Raw genomic sequence first — 20778 nt, 5'->3', positions numbered from 1 at the left:
AGGTCTCTGACATGGCCTGGAGACATTTTCCCATGGTCTTAAGGATTAACATTAGGCTCCTCCCTATTTACACAAATTTCTGGAACTGGCTTGAATTTCTCCCTAGAAAATGGGTTTTTCTTTTCTATTGCATAATCAGGCTGCAAATTTTCCAAACTTTGATGCTTTGCTTCCCTTATAAAACCGAAAGCCTTTATCAGTACCCAAGTCACCTCTAGAATGCTTTGCTGCTTTAGAAATTTCTTCTGCCAGATACCCTAAATCATCTCTCTCAAGTTCAGAGTTCTACAAATCTCCAGGGCAGAGGCAAAATGCTACCAGTGTTTTTGCCAAAATACAACAAGCGTCACCTTTGCTCCAGTTCCTAAGTTCCTCATCCCCATCTGAGACCACCTCAGCCTGGACTTTATTGTCCATATGGCTATAAGCATTTTGGGCAAAGCCATTCAACAAATCTCTAGGAAGTTCCAAAGTTCCCCACATTTTCCTGTCTACTTCTGAGCCCTCCAAACTGTTCCAAACTCTGCCTGTTACCCAGTTCCAAAGTTGTTTACACATTTTTGGGTATCTTTTCAGCAACGCCCCACTCTACTGGTACCAATTTACAATTTATTAGTTCATTTTCAGGCTGTCAATAGACATACCTGAAACAGGAAAGAAAAAAAGGTTTAATTGGACTTACACTTCCACATGGCTGGGGAGGCCTCAGAATCATGGCAGGAGGTGAAAGGCCCTTCTTACATGGTGGTGGCAAGAGAAAAATGAGAAGCAAAAGCAGAAACCCTGATGAACCCATCAGATCTCATGAGACTCATTCACTATCACAAAAAATTGCATGGGAAAGATACGATTCTATTACCTCCCCCTGAGTCCGTTTCATAACACGTGGAAATTCTGGGAGATACAATTCAAGTTGAGATTTGGGTGGGGACACAGCTAAACCGTATCAACCAGGTTACTGTTATCACATCAAGTGCTCAGAGAAAGATATCCCATGACAGGTAGTATCAGCAGAAACCATACTGAAAGGGAAAACATGGGATCAAGAAAGGATGAGATTTTGGCAGTTGTTATTAAAACTGTGCCCTGCTCAAGTATGTACCACCTTTAGAGAACTACTGTGTTAGGATTCTTAGTGAGGCTCACAAGAGTATAAACTGAGAGTATTAAATCACCATTATGGGCCGGGCGCAGTGGCTCACACCTGTAATCCCAGCACTTTGGGAGGCCGAGGTGGGTGGATCACGAGGTCAAGAGATCGAGACCATCCTGGTCAACAAGGTGAAACCCCGTCTCTACTAAAAATACAAAAATTAGCTGGGCATGGTGGTGCGCGCCTGTAATCCCAGCTACTCGGGAGGTTGAGGCAGGAGAATTGCTTGAACCCAGAAGGCAGAGGTTGCAGTGAGCCAGGATCATGCCATTGCACTCCAGCCTGGGTAACAAGAGCGAAACTCCGTCTCAAAAAAAAAAAAAATCACCATTATGCATTTGGGGCAGGGCTTAAGAGTCACATGAACTAGATGTTATCATTTTGATCAGAAGCTGTAATTATAACTCCCCTAAACTTTGCATACATATAGATGACATTTCGAAGTCCTTGCTGTAAGTCATAAACATCATAAATATTTTATCATAAAATAGTCTAAAAATACATTATATACAATAAGGTAAAATCATTCATCAGTTTAAAGTACCAATGGCTTTTTAAATGTTTAAATGTTTCTGAAATACTAATTATCAGATTTTTAAGAACAAGATCTTGGTGGGGTGCATTGGCTTATGCCTGTAATCCCAGCATTTTGGGAGGCCCAGTCAGGCGGATCACCTGAGGTCAGAGTTTGAGCCCAGCCTGACCAACATGGAGAAACCCCCTCTTTACTAAAAATACAAAATTAGCAGGGCATGGTGGCACATGCCTGTAATCCCAGCTACTCAGGAGGCTGAGACAGGAGAATCACTTGAAACCGGGAGGTGGAGGTTGTGGTGAGCCAAGATTGTACCACTGCACTTCAGCCTGGACAACAAGAGCAAAATTCTGTCTCAGAAACAAAAAAGAACAAGAGCTCAGTGATACGTTAGATAACTGAGTTTTTATTATACATTTGAACATGAACAAAACACAAAAAGATTCACCCTCAAATTTAAACATTCTACACATATTTTCCCCCAACAAAATGTGGGGTGCCATCTTAAAAGTCAGAGACTTAGAGTTTGGAAAATAAAGATTATGACATTTGAAAAATACTACACAATCAACAGTTTTGGAATTTATGAAATTATCAGAATTTCCACCTGGATTTCCATATATACCATTATTTCTGCCTGTACACCCACATTCAAACTCTATCTCCACCCCACAGGCAGCTCTAGTCTGTGGTTAACAGGTCAGTCATCCCTTTGGATCTTAGCAACGTAATCCTTGTTTGGTCCACCTTCATCAGTGCTTTTGCCAAACACCAAAGGCCTGTAGGAAACAGGCACAGCTGACCTACTCTCATCTATTTTAAGCCACAGAATCCCAAGAGGACAGAAGACTTTGCCTCCTTGGACCCTATTTCTGTAGTCTACTGTGACAGTAATGTTCCCACAACCTTTGTCCCAAGGCCAGTCTCCATAGTCTCTTATGGCTCAATTGATCCAAGGTTGTTTTTCCTGACTCTAGATTTAGATCAAGCAATTGTAAAAACCCATGAGGTGGCATCTCATTAACCTAGGATTCTGAGGTCTTTATTCATGGACTGTGTGACAGCCTATCTAGATAAGAAGAAAAAACACCATAATATTAATAGAACTAGCTATTACTGCTTCATAGGAACAAAGCCACCCAATGATGGAGCTTGAACTTTATATATAATATGAAGTAACTCAGTGGTATCTACCTTTCTTTCTTTAAAGATGGTCCCACAGACATGCCCCTCTCAGACTCCTGATTAAAATCCTAAATGTGCAAATATGCTCGTATGTCAACACTGACCCCATTATTTTCCCCCAACAGAGCATGTCTTTGAGTTCAGGTCTGTTCTTGCCTTTGCAGATTAGAATTGGGCTTTTGTTTTTTGGGGGCTTTTTTTTTTGAGACGGAGTTTCACTCTTGTTGCCCAGGCTGGAATGCAATGACACCATCTTGGCTCACCACAAGCTCTGCCTCCCAGGTTCAGATTCTCCTGCCTCAGCCTTCCAAGTAGCTGGGATTACAGGCATGCGCAACCACGCCTGGCTAATTTTGTATTTTTAGTAGAGAGAGGGTTTCTCCACATTGATCCAGCTGGTCTCAAACTCCCCAACTCAGGTGATCCACCCACCTCGGCCTCCCAAAGTGCTGGATTACAGGCATGAGCCAATGCACTTGGCCTTCTTTGGGTTTTTTTGGCCAAAGAGTAGAAAGAAACCAGAAAGGAAAAACCAACAATATGATTTTTCTATATTTTTAAAAGAATTTTTTCCTGTGAGTTTACATGTGAAAAGGCAATGAATATCAATTCTTCATAAAAGTGACTGAATTATCCTGGGGCAGAGGCTACAGTGAGCTGAGATTACACCACTGCACTCCAGCCTGAGCGACAAAGCAAGACTCCATCTTAAAAAAAGAAATAATAATAATAAGTGACTGAATTAAGAGATGAAAACGAAATGTGATAAAATAGGAAAACTTGTTCTTTAATAAGCATGATATTCAAGCCCAAATACAATAATGATGATAATAACAGATTCAACACCACGGTTGTATACACTTCCAGTGAAGCTTTATGAATTCCATTCCAAGCTCCTAGCACCAGGTAAACACGAATCATAGGTGGAAATATGCCCCCACCATGTTTAGCACTAGAAGCAGCATCACAGTTTATAGCAAAATAAAGGAGAACATGGTCAGATAAATAAATATTACAACATATACTGGTGATGAAGCTGCAATAAAGTAATATATGTGAGGTTTACAATTTTTTTCTTTTTTTACTGGGAAGGCTAGCTGTAAACATAAACATACACATTAAACTACCAGCCCCCCAAAACTTAACCTACATCACAAACAATAATCACCTTTGAACTATAAAATCATAAAAACTTGTACTCTATGGCTCTTTTGTCTCGGTGGGTTTTCAGAGAAAGAAATGAGCTGTGTTAAGTAGTTTCACTGATTTATCCATCTTGAATAGCTGCCAGTTCTGGAACCTCATTCATCCTCAGAACATCTTCATAGAGCAAATAATTATGTAGGCTTCTGGGAAGTGGCAACTGACTAATAAAACTGTCAGACCGGAGATGTTCTGATTTTAGACTGGACCGAATTTCCAAACGACAAAGATGGGTCAGGGATGGAATAGTGGCTGGAGAAACAAAAAAAATCAAGGTGAAAATTTTTTAAACAGAAAGATGTAACAGCACATTAAGGCAAATTCACATTTTTTCTTTTCCCAACTCTGTAATAAAAGTGATATGCTGCTTAGAATTACTATGAAAGAAGACTACTTTGAGTCAGGATGACCACAATAAACCCTATTTATTCTTTTCTACAGCCTTTAACTGGCTTCTCTCCCTTCAGTTGTCGGCCACACATTCAAAGTCAGTAGCCAGGGTCACAAACACTAAATGTTCAAATTCTAAATATCTGACAATACCTGCACTTAAGAAACGGATGAACTAACTTTAGAAATGGCAGAAGCTCATAGTAGCAAATACTACCTTCCTCTTAGTCTATTTCATTACAAATAGTTTCCAGACTTACCACATCAAGTGAATAAATGTACAGCTTGCAAATTTTCCTTTTAATCCAAAACAGAATTTCTGAATTGGATCTGAGAGAAAGGGAGAATTTACTGAGTGCCTTCTATGCCATAAACCCATGTACTTCACTCAAATTCTCTTTTTACCTTCATTAACTTCATGAGGTATATATTATCAGGCTATTGCAGAGATGAAAAACAACTTTTTTTTTTTTAATTGTACTTTAGGTTCTAGGGTACACATGCAGATCATGCAGGATTGTTGCACAGGTACTGCCTCCATTTCCCCCCCCATCACCTACATCTGGCATTTCTCCTCCCCATTCTCCTCCCCATTATCCCTCCCTAACCTCCCCAACTCCCTGCTGTCCCTCCCTTGGCCCCCCCAACAGACCCCAGTGTGTGATGCTCCCCTCCCTGTCCATGTGTTCCCATTGTTCATCACCCGCCTATGAGTGAGAACATGTGGTATTTAATTTTCTGTTCTTGTGTCAGTTTGCTGAGAATTATGGATTCCAGATTCATCCATGTCCCTATAAAGGACACAAACTCATCATTTTTTATGGCTGCATAGTATTCACGGTGTATATGTGCCACATTTTTCCTGTCCAGTCTATCATTGATGGGCATCTGGGTTGTTTCCAGGTCTTTGCTATTGTAAACAATGCCACTATGAATATATGTGTGCATGTGTCCTTATAACAGAATGATTTATAATCCTTTGAATATATACCCAGTAATGAGACTGCTGGGTCAAATGGAATTTCTATTTTGAGGTCCTTGAGGAATCGCCACACTGTCTTCCACAATGGTTGAACCAGTTTACACTCCCACCAATAGTGTAAAAGTGTTCCTATTTCTCCACATCCTCTCCAGCATCTGTTGTCTCCAGATTTCTTAATGATTGCCATTCTAACTGGCGTGAGATGGTATCTCAATGTAGTTTTGATTTGCATTTCTCTAATGACCAGTGATGATGAGCATTTTTTCATGTCTGTTGGCCTCATATATGTCTTCTTTTGAAAAGCGTCTGTTCATATCCTCCACCCACTTTTGGATGGGTTTGTTTGTTTTTTTTCTTATAAATCTGTTTCAGTTCTTTGTAGATTCTGGGTATTAGCCCTTTATCAGACGGGTAGATTGAGAAAATTTTTTCCCATTCTGTTGGTTGCCAATTCACTCTAATGACTGTTTCTTTTGCTGTACAGAATCTGTGGAGTTTAATTAGATCCCATTTGTCTACTTTGGCTTCTGCTGCCAATGCTTTTGGTGTTTTGGTCATGAAGTCCTTGCCCATGCCTATGTCCGGAATGGTTTTGCCTAGGTTTTCTTCAAGGGTTTTTATGGTGTTAGGTCTTATGTTTAAGTCTTTAATCCATCTGGAGTTAATTTTAGTGTAAGATGTCAGGAAGGGGTCCAGCTTCTGCTTTCTGCACATGGCTAGCCAGTTTTCCCAACACCATTTGTTAAACAGGGGATCCTTTCCCCATTGCTTGTTTTTGTTAGGTTTGTCAAAGATCAGACGGTTATAGATGTGTGATGTTGCCTCTGAGGCCTCTGTTCTGTTGCATTGGTCTATATGCCTGTTTTGGCATCAGTACCATGCTGTTTTGATTACTGTAGCCTTGCAATATAGTTTGAAGTCAGGTAGCGTGACTCTGGCTTTGTTCTTTTTGCTTAGGATTGTCTTGGCTATGCGGGCTGTCCTTTGGTTCCATATGAGGTTTAAGGTGGTTTTTTCCAGTTCTGTGAAGAAGGTCATTGGTAGCTTGATGGGGATAGCATTGAATCCATAAATTACTTTGGGCAGTATGGCCATTTTCACGATATTAATTCTTCCTAACCATGAGCATGGAATGTGTCTCCATCTGTTTATGTCCTCTCTTATTTCCTTGAGCAGTGGTTTGTAGTTCTCCTTGAAGAGGTCCTTTACAGCCTTTGTTAGCTGTATTCCTAGGTATTTTATTCTCTTTGTAGCAATTGTGAATGGGAGTTTGCTCATGATTTGGCTCTATGTTAGTCTGTTATTGGTGTATAGAAATGTTTGTGATTTCTGCACATTGATTTTGTATCCTAAGACTTTGCTAAAGTTGCTTATCAGTTTCAAGAGATTTTGGACTGAGACAATGGGGTCTTCTAAATATACAATCATGTCGTCTGCAAATAGAGACAATTTGACTTCCTCCTTTCCTAATTGAATATGATTTATTTCTTTTTCTTGCTTGACTGCTCTGGCTAGAACTTCCAATACTCTATTGACTAGGAGTGGTGAGAGAGGGTATCCTTGTCTAGTGCCAGATTTCAAAGGGAATGCTTCCAGTTTTTGCCCATTCAGTATGATATTGGCTGTAGGTTTGTCGTAATTAGCTTTTATCGTTTTGAGATGTGTTCCTTTGATACTTAGTTTATTCAGTTTTTAGCACAAGGGGCTGTTGAATTTTGTCAAAGGCCTTCTCTGCATCTATTGAAATAACCATGAGGTTTTTGTCTTTACTTTGGTTTATGTGGTGGATTACATTTACAGACGTGCGTATGTTGAACCAGCCTTGCATCCCCGGGATAAAGCCTACTTGATGGTGATGGATAAGCTTTTTGATGTACTGTTGCAATAGGCTTGCCAGTATTTTATTGAGGATTTTTGCATCTATGTTCATCATAGATATTGGCCTGAAGTTTTTTGTTGTTGTTCAGTCTCTGCCAGATTTTGGTATCAGGATGTGGTGTTGGTCTCATAAAACGATTTGGGAAGGATTCCTTCTCTTTGGATTGTTTGGAATGGTTTCAGAAGGAATGGTACCAGCTCCTGTTTGTATGTCTGGTAGAATTCAGCTGTGAACCTGTCTGGACCTGGACTTTTTTTGGTTGGTAGGCTATTAATTGCTGCCCCAACTTCAGCCCTTGTTATTGGTCTTTTCAGTGTTTTACCTTCTTCCTGGTTTAGGCTTGGGAGGATGCAAGTGTCCAGGAATTTATCCATTTCTTCCAGGTTTACTGGTTTATGTGCATAGAGTTGTTTGTAGTAATCTCTGACTGTAGTTTGTATTTCTGTGGAATTGGTGACATCCCCTTTATCGTTTTTATTGCATCTATTTGATTCTCCTCCCTTTTCTTTTTTATTAATCTGGCTGGCAGTCTATTTTGTTGATCTTTTCAAAAAACAAGCTCCTGGATTTATTGATTTTTTGAACCTTTTTTTGTGTCTCTATCTCTTTCAATTCTGCTCTGATCTTAGTTATTTCTTGTCTTCTGCTAGCTTTTGAGTTTTTTTAATTGTGCTCCTCTAGCTCTTTCAATTTTGACGATAGGGTGTCGATTTTAGATCTTTCCTTGATTCTCTTGTGGGCATTTATTGCTATTAACTTCCCTCTAGACACTGTTTCAAATATGTCCCAGAGATTCTGGTATGTTGTGTGTTTGTTCTCGTTGGTTTCAAAGAACATCTTTCTTTCTGCCTTCATTTCATTGTTTATCCAGTCAACACTCAGAAGCTAGTTGTTCAGTTTCCATGAAGCTGTGCGGTTCTGAGTTAGTTTTTGAATTCTGAGTCCTAATTTGATTGCCCTGTGGTCTGAGAGACTGTTATGATTTCTGTTCTTTTGCAATTGCTGAGTGATTTACTTCCGATTATGTGGTCAATTTTAGAGTAGGTGCAATGCAGTACTGAGAAGAATGTATATTCTGTGGATTTGGGGTGGAGAGACTGTAGATGTCTATTAGGTCCACTTGGTCCAGATCTGAGTTCAAGTCCTGGATATCCTTGTTAATTTTCTGTCTCGTTGATCTGTCAAATATTGACAGTGGAGTGTTAAAGTCTCCCACTATTATTGTATGGGAGTCTGAGTCTCTTTGTAGGTCATTAAGAACTTGCTTTATGTACCTGGGTGCTCCTGTAATGGGTGCATATATATTTAGGATTGTTAGGTGTTCTTGATGCATTGATCCTTTTACCATTATGTAATGTCCTTCTTTGTCTCTTTTGATCTTTGTTGGTTTAAAGTCTATTTTATTAGAGACTAGAATTGTAACTCCTGCCTTTTTTTTGGCTCTCCATTTGCTTGATAAATCTTCCTCCATACCATTATTTTGAGCCTATGCGTGTCCTTGCACATGAGATGGGTTTCCTGAATACAGCACACTGATGGGTCTTGACTTTTTATTCAATTTGCCAGTCCATGTCTTTTGACTGGGACATTTAGCCCATGTACATTTAAGGTTAATATCGTTATGTGTGAATTTGATCCTGCCATTTTGATGCTAGCTGGATGTTCTGCCCGTTAGTTGATGCATTTTTTTTCATTGTGTTGATGGTCTTTACCATTTGGTACATTTTTGGAGTGGCTGGTACTGGTTGTTCCTTTCCTTGTTTAGTGCTTTCTTCAGGAGCTCTTCTAAGGCAGGCCTGGTGGTGACGAAATCTCTCAGCAATTGAAAAAACGACTTTCTAAAGTCACAGAGCTAGTAAAAAGCACAGCCAGGATTCAAACTGAATCTTGAAGCGTGTGTGTGTGTGTGTGTGTGTGTGTGTGTGTGTGTGTATCTGACAAGCCACTGCAGCCAAAAGCTAATTACCAATTAAAGGACAATCCACATGCACATAATCAAGAATTGTATAATAAGTCAGGTGTGGTGGCTCACACCTGTAATTCCAGCACTTCAGGAGGCTGAGGCAGGCAGATCACCTAAGGTCAGGAGTTCAAAATCAGCCAACCAACATGGTGAAACCCCCATCTCTACTAAAAATACAAAATTAGCCAGGTGTGGTTGCGCATGCCTGTAATCCCAGTTACTAGGGAGGCTGAGGCCAGAGAATCGCTTGAAGCCAGGAGGCAGAGGTTGCAATGAGCCAAGATGGTGCCATTGCACTCCAGCCTAGGCAACAAGAGCAAAACTCCATCGTGGAAAAAAAAAAAAAAAAAAGAATCATATGATAGCAGTTTCATTTTCCAAGATGAAAAGTGTTGAATAAAGAAGTTAATGTCTGCTTTTATGTAAATCAAACCTAAAGCCTTTTGATAGTACAAGAAATTTTTTATAAATCCCTATGAAATATAACAATGATTAACAGACCAGGATCAGAACATCAAAGACAATTACTGTCAAGAGCACAGCTGATACTAGACCAGCTAGTCTGATTCTAGGTATAAGGTTCTTTAAACTCTAATATCCACAGGGCTTGAGACAAATTAATTCTCTAACATCTTCAATATCTTCCAAGCCACAGAAGTTAACTCATCATTGTTTTTAGTTGACTAGTTTAGGTTTAGTTTAATGTATTCAGAATTAAAGAAATCACTCAAACTGGTGTTTCAAAATGCCAGATAAAAAAGCTAAAGTTTGTACATAAAACCTGAGTCTAAGACAGGCATTTTCTTAAACCATGAGTCATAGATTCCCTATTATATGTATAAAGATTACTGTATCTACAGTATATAGCACATTTATTTTCAACTTTTTTCATATCTATATCTGATTTAAATTTGACCCTTTTCTATAAACTTAAAGGAGAAATCATTGTTCTCACTTGAAAGAAGGGAGTTTTAAACACAGGTAAAGGGGCCACTGGAGGAAACAGCAGGAATACATATGGAAAGCATGGCCAAGCTGCAAACACCACAGCTCTCCAAAAGTTTAAGTAAATTGACTATGTTCAGCTATCAAGTATAAGGAAGCCCTCTTAGTAAGATCACAAATGATAATTGGTCAGTTAACAGAAATTCACCTTAAAGCAGGTGACCAAAACACCATATATAGTTTAAACATTCTAATTTAAAATGTATACACGAACTATATATAGATGCATCATCCGTGGATTGAAATTTATTTACTTATTTATTTATTTTTATTCTCCATGTTCTTGGGATTATGGCAGTGATTGTAACCTAGAAAATGATGTCTGAAACCATGCTATACTTTTAAGTCACTTTTCTGACCCAATAATTTTTATTGAATATGTTAAACTCAATTTATCTATAGATCTATTAGCATACAAGTAAACTTTAACTTTGCATTCTTATACAGAATTCCTCTATTTTGTTCATTTTATTATATGTACTGGCAGAACAATCAAAATAGAAGACTACATGTTATGTTATACAAAGTTTTGTTAAAAGCAGACGCAATGATCAAAATAAACCTCACAATTCTTTTTTTTTTTTTTTTTTGGGGGGGGAGAAAGGCAGGAAGGAAGGGAAGAAGGACGGTAGGGAGGAAGGAAGGGATGAAGGAAGGAAGGAAGAGAGGAAGCGGGGAGGGAGGGAAGGGAAGAAAGGAAATCAAGCAATGAAAGAGACATTGCCGACCTGGATCTAGAGGTTTACAAGTTGATTTCCTTTTTTTTGAGAGAAGGAAAGAAAAAAAAAATAAATAAATAAAGGAGAGGAAGAAAGAGGAAGAGAAAGAGGGAGAGTAAATGGAAATATTGCTTTATTTTGAAAAAAATTAGGTATTAATAATGGCCAATGTTTCATTTAAACTAATGGGTAGGTGTGATGTGGTATTGACAAGAATGTATATTTTGTGTATTTGAAGTGGAGAGCTGTATAAATATTTATTAAGTTTACTTGTTCTGGATCTGAGTTCGAGTCCTTGATATCCTTATTAATTTTCTGTCTCATTGAATCTAAGTCTTCTATCTGGGTGTTAGGATCGTTAGCTCTTGTTGTTGCATTGATCCTTTTACCACTATATCTTTGTTGCTTTAAAATCTATTTTATCTGATACAAGAATTGCAACTCCTGCTTTTTATTTATTTATTATTTATTTTTGCTCTCCATTTGGTTGGTAAATCTTTCTCCATCCCTTTGAGTCTTTATGTATCCTTGCATGTGAAACAGGTCTGGATGTAACATGCTGTTGGGTTTTGGCTGTGTCTCTTGATTGGGAATTTAGTCAATTTAAATTTAGGCTTACTGCCATTTGATGTTGACTGGCTGTTTTATCCATTTGTTGGTGTAAATTCTTCTTTATGTTGGTGCTCTTTACTTTTTGGTGTATTTTTAGAAAGGCTAATATTGGTTGTTTCTTTCTGTGTATAATGCTTCTTTCAGAAGCTCTTGTAAAGCAGGCCTGGTGGTAATAAAATCTCTGAGTTCTTGCTTGTTCATAAAAGATTTTATTTTTCCTTCAGTTGTGAAGCTTAGTTTGGCTGGATATGAAATTCTGGGCTGAAGGTTCTGTTCTTTGAGGATGTTGAATATTGGCCCCCACTCTCTTCTGGCCTGTAGAGTTTCTGCCGAGAGATCTGCTGTAAGTCTGATAGGCTTCCCTTTGTGGGTAAGCTGACCTTTCTCTCTGGCTGCCCTTAGTATCCTCTCCTTCGTTTCAACCCTGGTGAATCTAACGATTATGTGCCTTGGGGTTGCTCTTCTTGAGGAATATCTTTGTGGTGTTCTCTGTATTACCTGGGGTTGAATGTTGACCTGCTTTGCTAGTTTAGGAAAATTTTCCTGAATAATATCCTGAAGGGTATTTTCCAGCTTGGATTCATTCTCTCCGTCGCATTCAGGTACACCTATCAAACGTAAATTTGGTCTTTTCACATAGTCCCACATTTCTTGGAGACTTTGTTCATTCCTTTTTATCCTTTTTTCTCTAATCTATTCTTCACGTTTTATTTCATTAAGTTGGACTTTGACCTCTGACATCCCTTCTTCTGCTTGAACAATTCGAGTGTTTAAACCTGTGCATACTTCTCGGAGTTCCTGTATTGTATTCTTCAGTTCCATTAATTCACTCATACTCCTCTCTAAGTTGTCTATTCTCAATAGGATTTCATCAAACCTTTTTTCAAAGTTCCTAGTTTCTTTACGTTGGGCTACAACGTGTTCTTTTAACTCACCGAAGTTTGTTATTATCCATTCCTTGAAGAGTGATTCTGTCATCAGGAGGCGCTCGTTCTCCATTAAGCCTTGTTCCATTGTTGATGTGGAACTGTGATCATCTTTAGAGGGAGAGGCATTCTGACTTTGAGTATTCTCAGCTTTTTTATGCTGGTTTCTTCCCGTCATTGTAAATTTATCCTCCTGTCGTCTTTGAAATTACCAACTTTCAGATTAGGTCTCTTGAGTGGACGTCCAGGTTGTTAGTTCCCAGGGCCAGAGCAGCGGCGTTAAAACTGATGGTGCTTTTCTGCCCAGGATTCTCCTGTCGGGCTTCCTTCTTGTGTCCGTAGAAGGTGACTCTGCCTTCCCGGGGCTCCAAACCTCCGTCAGAAGGGGAACCCGTCCCGTTTACTCTGTGCCGAGAGCTGCCGCGCCGAGGTGCCGGTGGAACCGCTGCGCCGACCACGAGAGTTGCGCTGGCGACCCATGTGTTTCCACCACTGGGGGATCTTCTGCTCCGTGAGCGACCAGACTTTGTCTGAAAGTGTGGCGTCCTCTAGTTCTCCGCGCCTTCCCTGAGAGCTGCAGTCCCGGGATGTTAGCGATCGGCCATCTTGGATCGTTCTCAAACCTCACAATTCTTAATTCATTATGCTTATAAATGCCAACTTTACTACAGCACAAAACTATATCTACATCATACACACCCACTATATTTCTACAGCCATTCATCTCTAACATGCCCTCAGGCCAATGTTCAACCAATCTATCTGCCTGAACTACATTTCTCTGGTTCCTTTGTAATGTTTTCCACAACAAATGCATTTATTTGACTTTTGAGCCATCTACTACCATTTCTATTTTCATCATTAATACATTGTCTTTCTGGTTGGCTTCCATCCTTTTGTTCCCAATTTTTCTTAATTTACTTGTGTTCTCTCTCTCTCTCTCTCTCTCTCTCTCTCTTTCACTGACTATAACTAAAACCTCTAGAGAAAACACACACACACAAAAATGAGTATCTGAGGACTCTGAAAAATAAGTAATAGATTAGGACATGAAGTCAAAACTTAGAAACACCAGCAGAGAGGCAATGAATGGATTAAATGGAAAAGCACCATCTAGTAATAAGACCTGTGCTGGCATTGAAAAGCCACTATTAACTAGATGTGTGACCTTGCTCAAGTCATCTAAATACTCTGACTTTCAGTTCCCTCTCCATAAAATGAGAATAATGCCTCATCTACAAAATGGGCATAATGACACTTCCCTGCATTAAAAGGTTTTGATGAGGTTCAAGTTAGAACACATTTGCAAAAGCATATTATAAAGTAAAATACCACACAAATCCTAGGCACCACAGAATCTAATGACCTCCCTATGTTTTGACTGAACACTCAATTAGTAAAGTCTCTGAGCACAGAACCCCAATGTATATATTTTACATATAAATTACATGTATATTATTAACCTAACATTATTGTACTATAAAATAAAATTAAAGTAAGGCAATATGAAATAAGATAGTTATTTTAAATAATTTCATTTTTAATTAAAGGTATAAGACTCCTTTAAATACTAACCTTTTAACAAGAGCAAGGTGATTGACAAGGTTTTATTAATTTAATTCTTAGTGACCTAGCAATTCCAAGACTTGGTTCTAGGCCCGGTTTATTTTGAAGCATGGATTGTGAAGGCTGGGTAGCTAAAAAAGATCCAAATTGAAGAAGTACATTGTGGCTTAGCTGAACTAAATCAGGATTCTATTCTAGCTTTTCTAGCAATTACGAAAAAGTTGTTGTCAAAATTCATCTGTAAATTTCTATCTTTTCCTGATATCAGTTTATCAGCTAATTAGAGAGTTTTGCATTTTTACTAAATGCAATTCAAAACAGAGGGGAACTACTTCCAAGTATTTTAAGTAAGTCAATGTAAGAGTTTTTCCAGGTGACATATACTTTTCATAAGAAAATCACATAACAGGCTGAGCACGGTGGCTCACACCTGTAATACCAGCATTTTGGAAGGCTAGGGTGGGTGGATCATGAGGTCAGGAGATTGAGACCATCCTGGCCAACATGTAAAACCCCATATCTACTAAAAATACAAAAAAATACTTCTTAGGTAGTATAACTTTGAACTCATTGCTATGTGCCACTATTAAAAACTAAGCTGAAGCCAGGTACAGTGTCTCATGCCTATAATCCCAGCCCTTTGGGAGGCCGAGGTGGAAGAATCACTTGAGCCGAGAGTTCAAGAGCAGCCCAGGCAACATGGCAAAACCCTGTCTCAACAAAAAATACAAAAGGTAGCTGGGTGTGGTGGCACATGCCTGTGATCCCAGCTACTCAGGAGGCTGAGGTGGGAGGACTGCTTGAGCCCAGGAGGTCAAGGCTGTAGTGAGCCATGATCGTGCCACTGAACTTCAGCTTGGGCAACAGAGCAAGACTCTGTCTCCCAAAATAAATAAATTAATTAAATTAAAATAAAAACTGAGTTGAGACATATAATATTTAGAGAAAACTGCTCAAAAGGCACACAGGGCATCCATTTCCAGGTATTCTAAAATCTAGCTCTTGGTCAAGTTACAGCAACAGAAGCCTGGGTACCTGAACCACACTATAATGACTACTTAAGAACTGTTTTTACTGAATAGTACTTTGGTATGTTAACAACAGGCCACACTGAACACCAGTAAAAGAAAATCCCAAGAAATCACAGCTACGAAGACATTGTCTAGGAAACTGTAACAGCATCCAAGAAAATCTGTACTTCTAAGGAACAAGTATATTTTATTATATGAACCCTGTCACCTACTGTCAATGACAACAGAGCTCAGAGCCAACTTACAGCCTAACCATAGATAAGTACCAAATTCCCATTGCTATGTTTTCCCTGACTTGATTTTATATCTATCCTGTTTTTTTTTTCATTTTTCTTTTCCTTCTACTTTTAATTTCTGTTTTACTGTTTTGTGATAATATATATGTATTATATAAACTGTTTTAAATCCTTTTTAGAACAAAGCAGGGAAATACTGAAATAGAAAGATCAAGAGAGTTTCCTGGGGTCCTTTAAGGATCCTTTAGAGGATCCAGATCCATTTAACATTCTGGATGGAATTGTATGTATCTAATCATTAAAGGTTCAGGATGAAGTAAAGCCAAATGCTTTTATCCATAAGAATTTATTTACTTACACCAGGAGTTGGCAAATTTTTTAGTAAGACATCTATTGCTATGTGGTCAGGCTGATGTTTCTAAGAGGCATGTAAGAGGTACTTGATTAAAAGATTGCTACTGAAACTGCAACCACTCAGTAAAGTGGTATACATTTCCTTTCTGATGCAAGAAACTTTTTGAAGACAAATCTGACTCAATGATTAAAAGATGATTAACAAGAAATGCATTGTTACTTTTGTTTATAAACTACCATGGCAAGTTGCTGCTTACTCAGGAAGGAAAAAGGAGAGGAAAGGATAATTTTGACTAAGTACATGGCATCTCCAGGACTTGAAAAGGGCTCAAATAAAAAATGGAAGAAAAATCTTTCCCTAGGGATAGATACTGAATACTTAGTTGAGCGAGGAAGCTGGGAATTAGCTAAGAGTTTACTAACAGTGGCAGAGGAACAACAGGTATCTTTTCAAAAAAACAATTTAATATATTGATAAAGCAGTGATTGTTAATATCATGGTAAGTCATTGGAGGAAAAGGGGTAAGAGCAAGAATATCAGTCTTGTAAAAAGGTTAATCAAAGAATTGTCCTGCTAGGCTTGTGCCCATTGGTACTAAAACTCTGATCATGTTTCTGCTTACTAGAGATCCTATAGCTCAAAATGACAGTAAAGGAATGAGTCCAGATGACCAATATGCAGAAACTGATTATCCTGATAACTGATGAGAAAAGGGTACCCCCAAGAAAGCCTTGAATTATAGAAAGGAAGAAAATCACAATCCCATCTGAAACCCAGGCAACTAAGTTTTTCTCCCAGTCTTACAAAAATTCCAGCACTGTAATGGTGCCTACTATCTGCAGAAAAGGAAGCACCAAATAATATCCTGAGAGACCAATATAAGCAGGAGGAAGGACACAAGCTTTTCCCAAGTAGGCTGTAACAAGGAGAGGGATAAAAAGCCTTCTCACAATAGGACAACACAAGAGTCACTGAGTTTCTCAACTTCGGTGCTACTGACATTTATAGTCAGATAATTCTTTGTTGTGAGAGGCTGTCTTGTGTGCTGCAGGATGCTTAGCAGTGTCCGTGGCCTCTATGCCTTATATGGCAATAGCATCACTATAAATTGCGACAACCAAAAAAATGTCTGGAGACATTATCAAATGTCTACAGGAGAACAAAATCTCCCCTATGCTATGGATACAACAAATAACAAAATAGCTTCCAGTGTTAACTCGCTCTCTTGGTAAATAACACTCTCAAACCACCTCACGTCCTTAACCAGGAAACAGGGACACAGAACAGAAGAATCTGTAGGAAAAACAGCAAGTTCAATTTTGGGTATGTCAAGATGTAAGACAACAAATGGAGATGTCCAAAAGATAGGTGAATATATGAGACTGGAAACAAGAAAAGAGGGCTTGGCTAGAGAAACAGACCAGAAAACCATTAGCTACATTAGCTAGGAAAAAGCCTCTGAGAAAGGCTTTTTTGAATCTTCAGCCAAAATAAAAATCTCTCAATCGATGAAGATTATTACCCTACACAAGCTCTACCTAGTACTTAATTAAACAAGAAGCCCTTGATGGATTTAGTCTACTGCAGGGTAATGCAGTGCTCATGCGCAATTTTTACCTTCATCTGGACAAACTTGCCATATGTTAAGGTCTTCAGGGTAAAGTCTCACATATCCTTACTAATTGATACGTTGCAATAATTTTCCCATTTGGCATATGCTCCCTCTTTTGACTCTGTTCTCAAATCCATTGTTCCATAGTCTATCTGTTCTGAACAGATATTTGTTCTCTGCTGCAGATACATAATTAGTAAAAGCAGATGCAATTCTCAACATTAAGAGTTACATGCAGTGAGTTTTCCAACATTATCATTAAAGAAATTCTATACTAGGAGGCTCAAAGGCTCCAAATGAATTATTTTTCTTTAACAGAAACCTCTCTAACAGTTTGAATACACCTCAGTTCAAAAGCTCATTTTCCTGAATGTCTGTTTTTGATTGAGAACATTTACTCAAATGTAATTTTCCAAGAAATTAGAAGACACATTTCTACATATGCATAAGTTCACATGTTAAAAACACATTCAAAATGTTTTATGAAGAGTTGTATTTCATGTAAAAATAGCAGTGAAGAAATAATTTTCCTAACTTAATACATATACTATAGTTAACAAAATACAGACAAAACAAAATAAATCTGAAAAAGTAAACAGGGATATTATGCATATGTTATGTTTAATTTAAATTAATTCCTTGTGCAAAATCTTCTCCCACTATGTGTTCTTTCATTTTTTTCAACTAGCTTAAAAACTTTTTTTTAAGTGAGGTAAGTTGAAATTTTGTTCAAGAATAGTCCTTTAAAATATCACCCAATTCACAGAATGTTCACTCAGCTTAACTCCATAGTTACACCATACCAACAGACTGATGTACATTCAGTAAGGACGGGTATAAAAAATGGTAACATTTCTTGGGAGGCCGAGGCGGGTAGATCACGAGGTCAAGAGATCAAGACCATCCTGGCCAACATGGTGAAACCCAGTCTTTACTAAAAAAAATACAAAAATTAGCTGGGCATGGTGGCGCACGCCTGTAGTTCCAGCTACTTGGGAGGCTGAGGCAGGATAATTGCTTGAATCCGGGAGGTGGACGCTGCAGTGAGCTGAGCTCACGCCACTGCACTCCAACCTGGCGCCTAGCAACAGAGTTGACTGTCTCCAAAAAAAAAAAAAGAATGGTAACATTTCCTTTTACAGATGATAAAATATTAATTACACAGAGAATATAACGCCACATATACTCCAAAGGGAAAAATTAGGCTTAGCATTTTCTGACCACAAAATAACTACTGAATAAGATTTTTAGGATCTAGTTTAGCTTATATACTCTTTATTAAATATAAAAGGATATCATAAAATTAAAATATCAGTAAACATCTGCTTTTCTTTATACATTCCTTAGGCTAAGCTTATAAAATCAGATATGATTTTTAGTGAAGGGAATTACTAGCCATCTCCCTAACAACCCCATCTTTTTCTTACATAAGAAAATGCAAATTATGCTAATTTCTGTTTGCCAATGAATCTTTTCACATAAAATTACCACAGAGCTAGAGAAGCAAGACAAGAAAAAGTAGTGAAGTGTGTTTAAAGTTATTCTTTCTTACCAATATGTTGACGTAGAATCCAAGAGGATTTTGAGGCACGAGAAGAAAGCATCTTTTCAACAGCTGGTGGAAGTCTCTTCCAATTAGTAAACTCCAAAGTGAAGATAAGGGTGTCAATGCTGACTGAGTCAATCCTATGTTAGCAAGATGTTAAAATGACATTAGAAACAAAACATGCCAACGGTTCAGAGTGGAAACAAACACCATTCTTACAAAATCTCAATGAGGAAGGCAGACAGAAAACCAGGGCATGGAAAGTATTTATGTAACTGGATGCAAGATCAGTGGATGTGAAGAATCATCTACAGGTTCCTAGTAACGGAATTGACTTTGTGTGTAGCTGTCTAAGACGACAAGAGGACCCTCAGAGAGAGTAGGAACTTTCCTTCTCATTGGTGACAGCACCAGTGACATCAGTGGACCTGCTATTATTTCCTCCCATTTGTACTACCTTGCGTAATGTAAATTGGTCATCCTTACAGACATATAATTTAATAATTCTAAAAGGATAAAGCCCAAACACCCCAAGTTATCCCTACCCTGAGTGTACAAGTATACAGGAATGGCTTCTTTCTGCCCCACTCCCATGATGCATAGCTGTTCTCCTCTAAGAACCTTCCCCCATTATAAACTCAACCCTAAACGATATAACAGAATAAGATTTGTCATTAAGAACTGAAAGAAGGGGTTCCAAACAGGCCTTCCTCTGTTCTTTCAAAATAATGCCAGATTCCCTACCAATCCACTCAAAAGAGCCTAACCCAGAATTTATAAGCACTTGAAACCTAATGGAAAGAGTACAGGCTTAAGAAAAGTCTTGCCTCTGCTACTTATAAACAGGTTGCCTGAATTCTTTAAGCTCTAGCTCCTGCTCTTTAAAATGAGAATACATAATCTGCTCATTTCAGAGAACTATATGTGAAAATAATATGAGAAAACATAGTAAACATACTTTTAAAACTATAAAGTTATATGAAAAATTAGTATTACTAGAAATGATGTGAAACTTCAGTATACTTTTAGAAGCTTTAAAATGTAGTCAAACTTTAAAAAGAACCGAAATCCTAATAAGATTACTCATCCTGTACTCAATTAGACACCCCTCTACCATCACAATAGTTGGAGAGAAAAAAAATTACTAGGGTTCCTTCTCAGGGTCATCTTTTTAGAGATATTACTGAGCAATGACTAAAGAAAGAAAGGAAATACAAGGAAAGAAAATAAGCTGAGTAATAATCTAAGCTTATCATCTCAAAGATATTTCTGGTAATTCGAAGTCAAAATATCTTTGAAATCATGAACTAAAGATTATGAAAATTATTTCCCAAATTAATTCTCCAATATGCAAACATGTAAGGAAGAACCTAAAGTGTAGCACAGATGTTTTGGAAAAACATTTTGTTTCTCAGCAGGTCTCAGTGAAATCACAACTTATCAGGAAATACTGAGGATAAATGAAATGATAAAATATATTCAAAGACAAACAATTTCCTTGACTTTCTAGGGGTCCCAAACCAAAGGTCACTTGGTTCTGGTTCTTTATTCTTTTTTAATGATTTCATTTTTCTGCCTTAATGCGCATTAGGTCTTACTGTAACCAAACACAAAGTCATTTTTATGCAGTTATCTGAACATACACATGACAAGTAAATCCGTTTGCACAGTTTTAGTTAATATAACGGTGAGTTTATTTCACCAGCACTGATGTCACTAAAAATGTATCATTACTTTACTACAGTGACCATTACATTGTATAGAGCAGTTGTACAATCATAAACGAGTGACATTTAATCAACTAAATGCACAAATGACATTTACGTTCTATTCTCCCATTACATAGGGGTGGGGTGCACAGGCAGAAGACTGAGTCTTGC

General features: G+C 38.1%; 1 protein-coding gene across 4 annotated transcripts in view; it reads right to left on the bottom strand.

Annotated features, from left to right (window-relative positions):
• Positions 1 to 2074: 2074 nt before the first annotated feature.
• ASB3 (ankyrin repeat and SOCS box containing 3) overlaps positions 2075 to 20778 on the bottom strand; it is a 109182-nt gene continuing 90478 nt past the window's right edge. For 2 of the 4 annotated variants that reach the window (XM_017963974.4, XM_008980670.5), the window contains 2 exons: positions 18905 to 19038; positions 2075 to 4328 (listed from right to left, as the gene is read on the bottom strand). In XM_017963974.4, coding sequence (XP_017819463.3) covers positions 4141 to 4328; positions 18905 to 19038 — 322 coding nt within the window. In that variant the 3' untranslated portion in view covers positions 2075 to 4140. 4 annotated transcript variants of the gene reach the window in all.

This window comes from Callithrix jacchus, chromosome 14, assembly GCF_049354715.1.
Source record: "Callithrix jacchus isolate 240 chromosome 14, calJac240_pri, whole genome shotgun sequence".
NCBI classification, from domain to species: Eukaryota; Metazoa; Chordata; class Mammalia; order Primates; family Cebidae; genus Callithrix; species Callithrix jacchus.
Note: the sequence above shows the minus strand (reverse complement) of the source record. Positions and strands in the feature narration are given on the sequence as shown.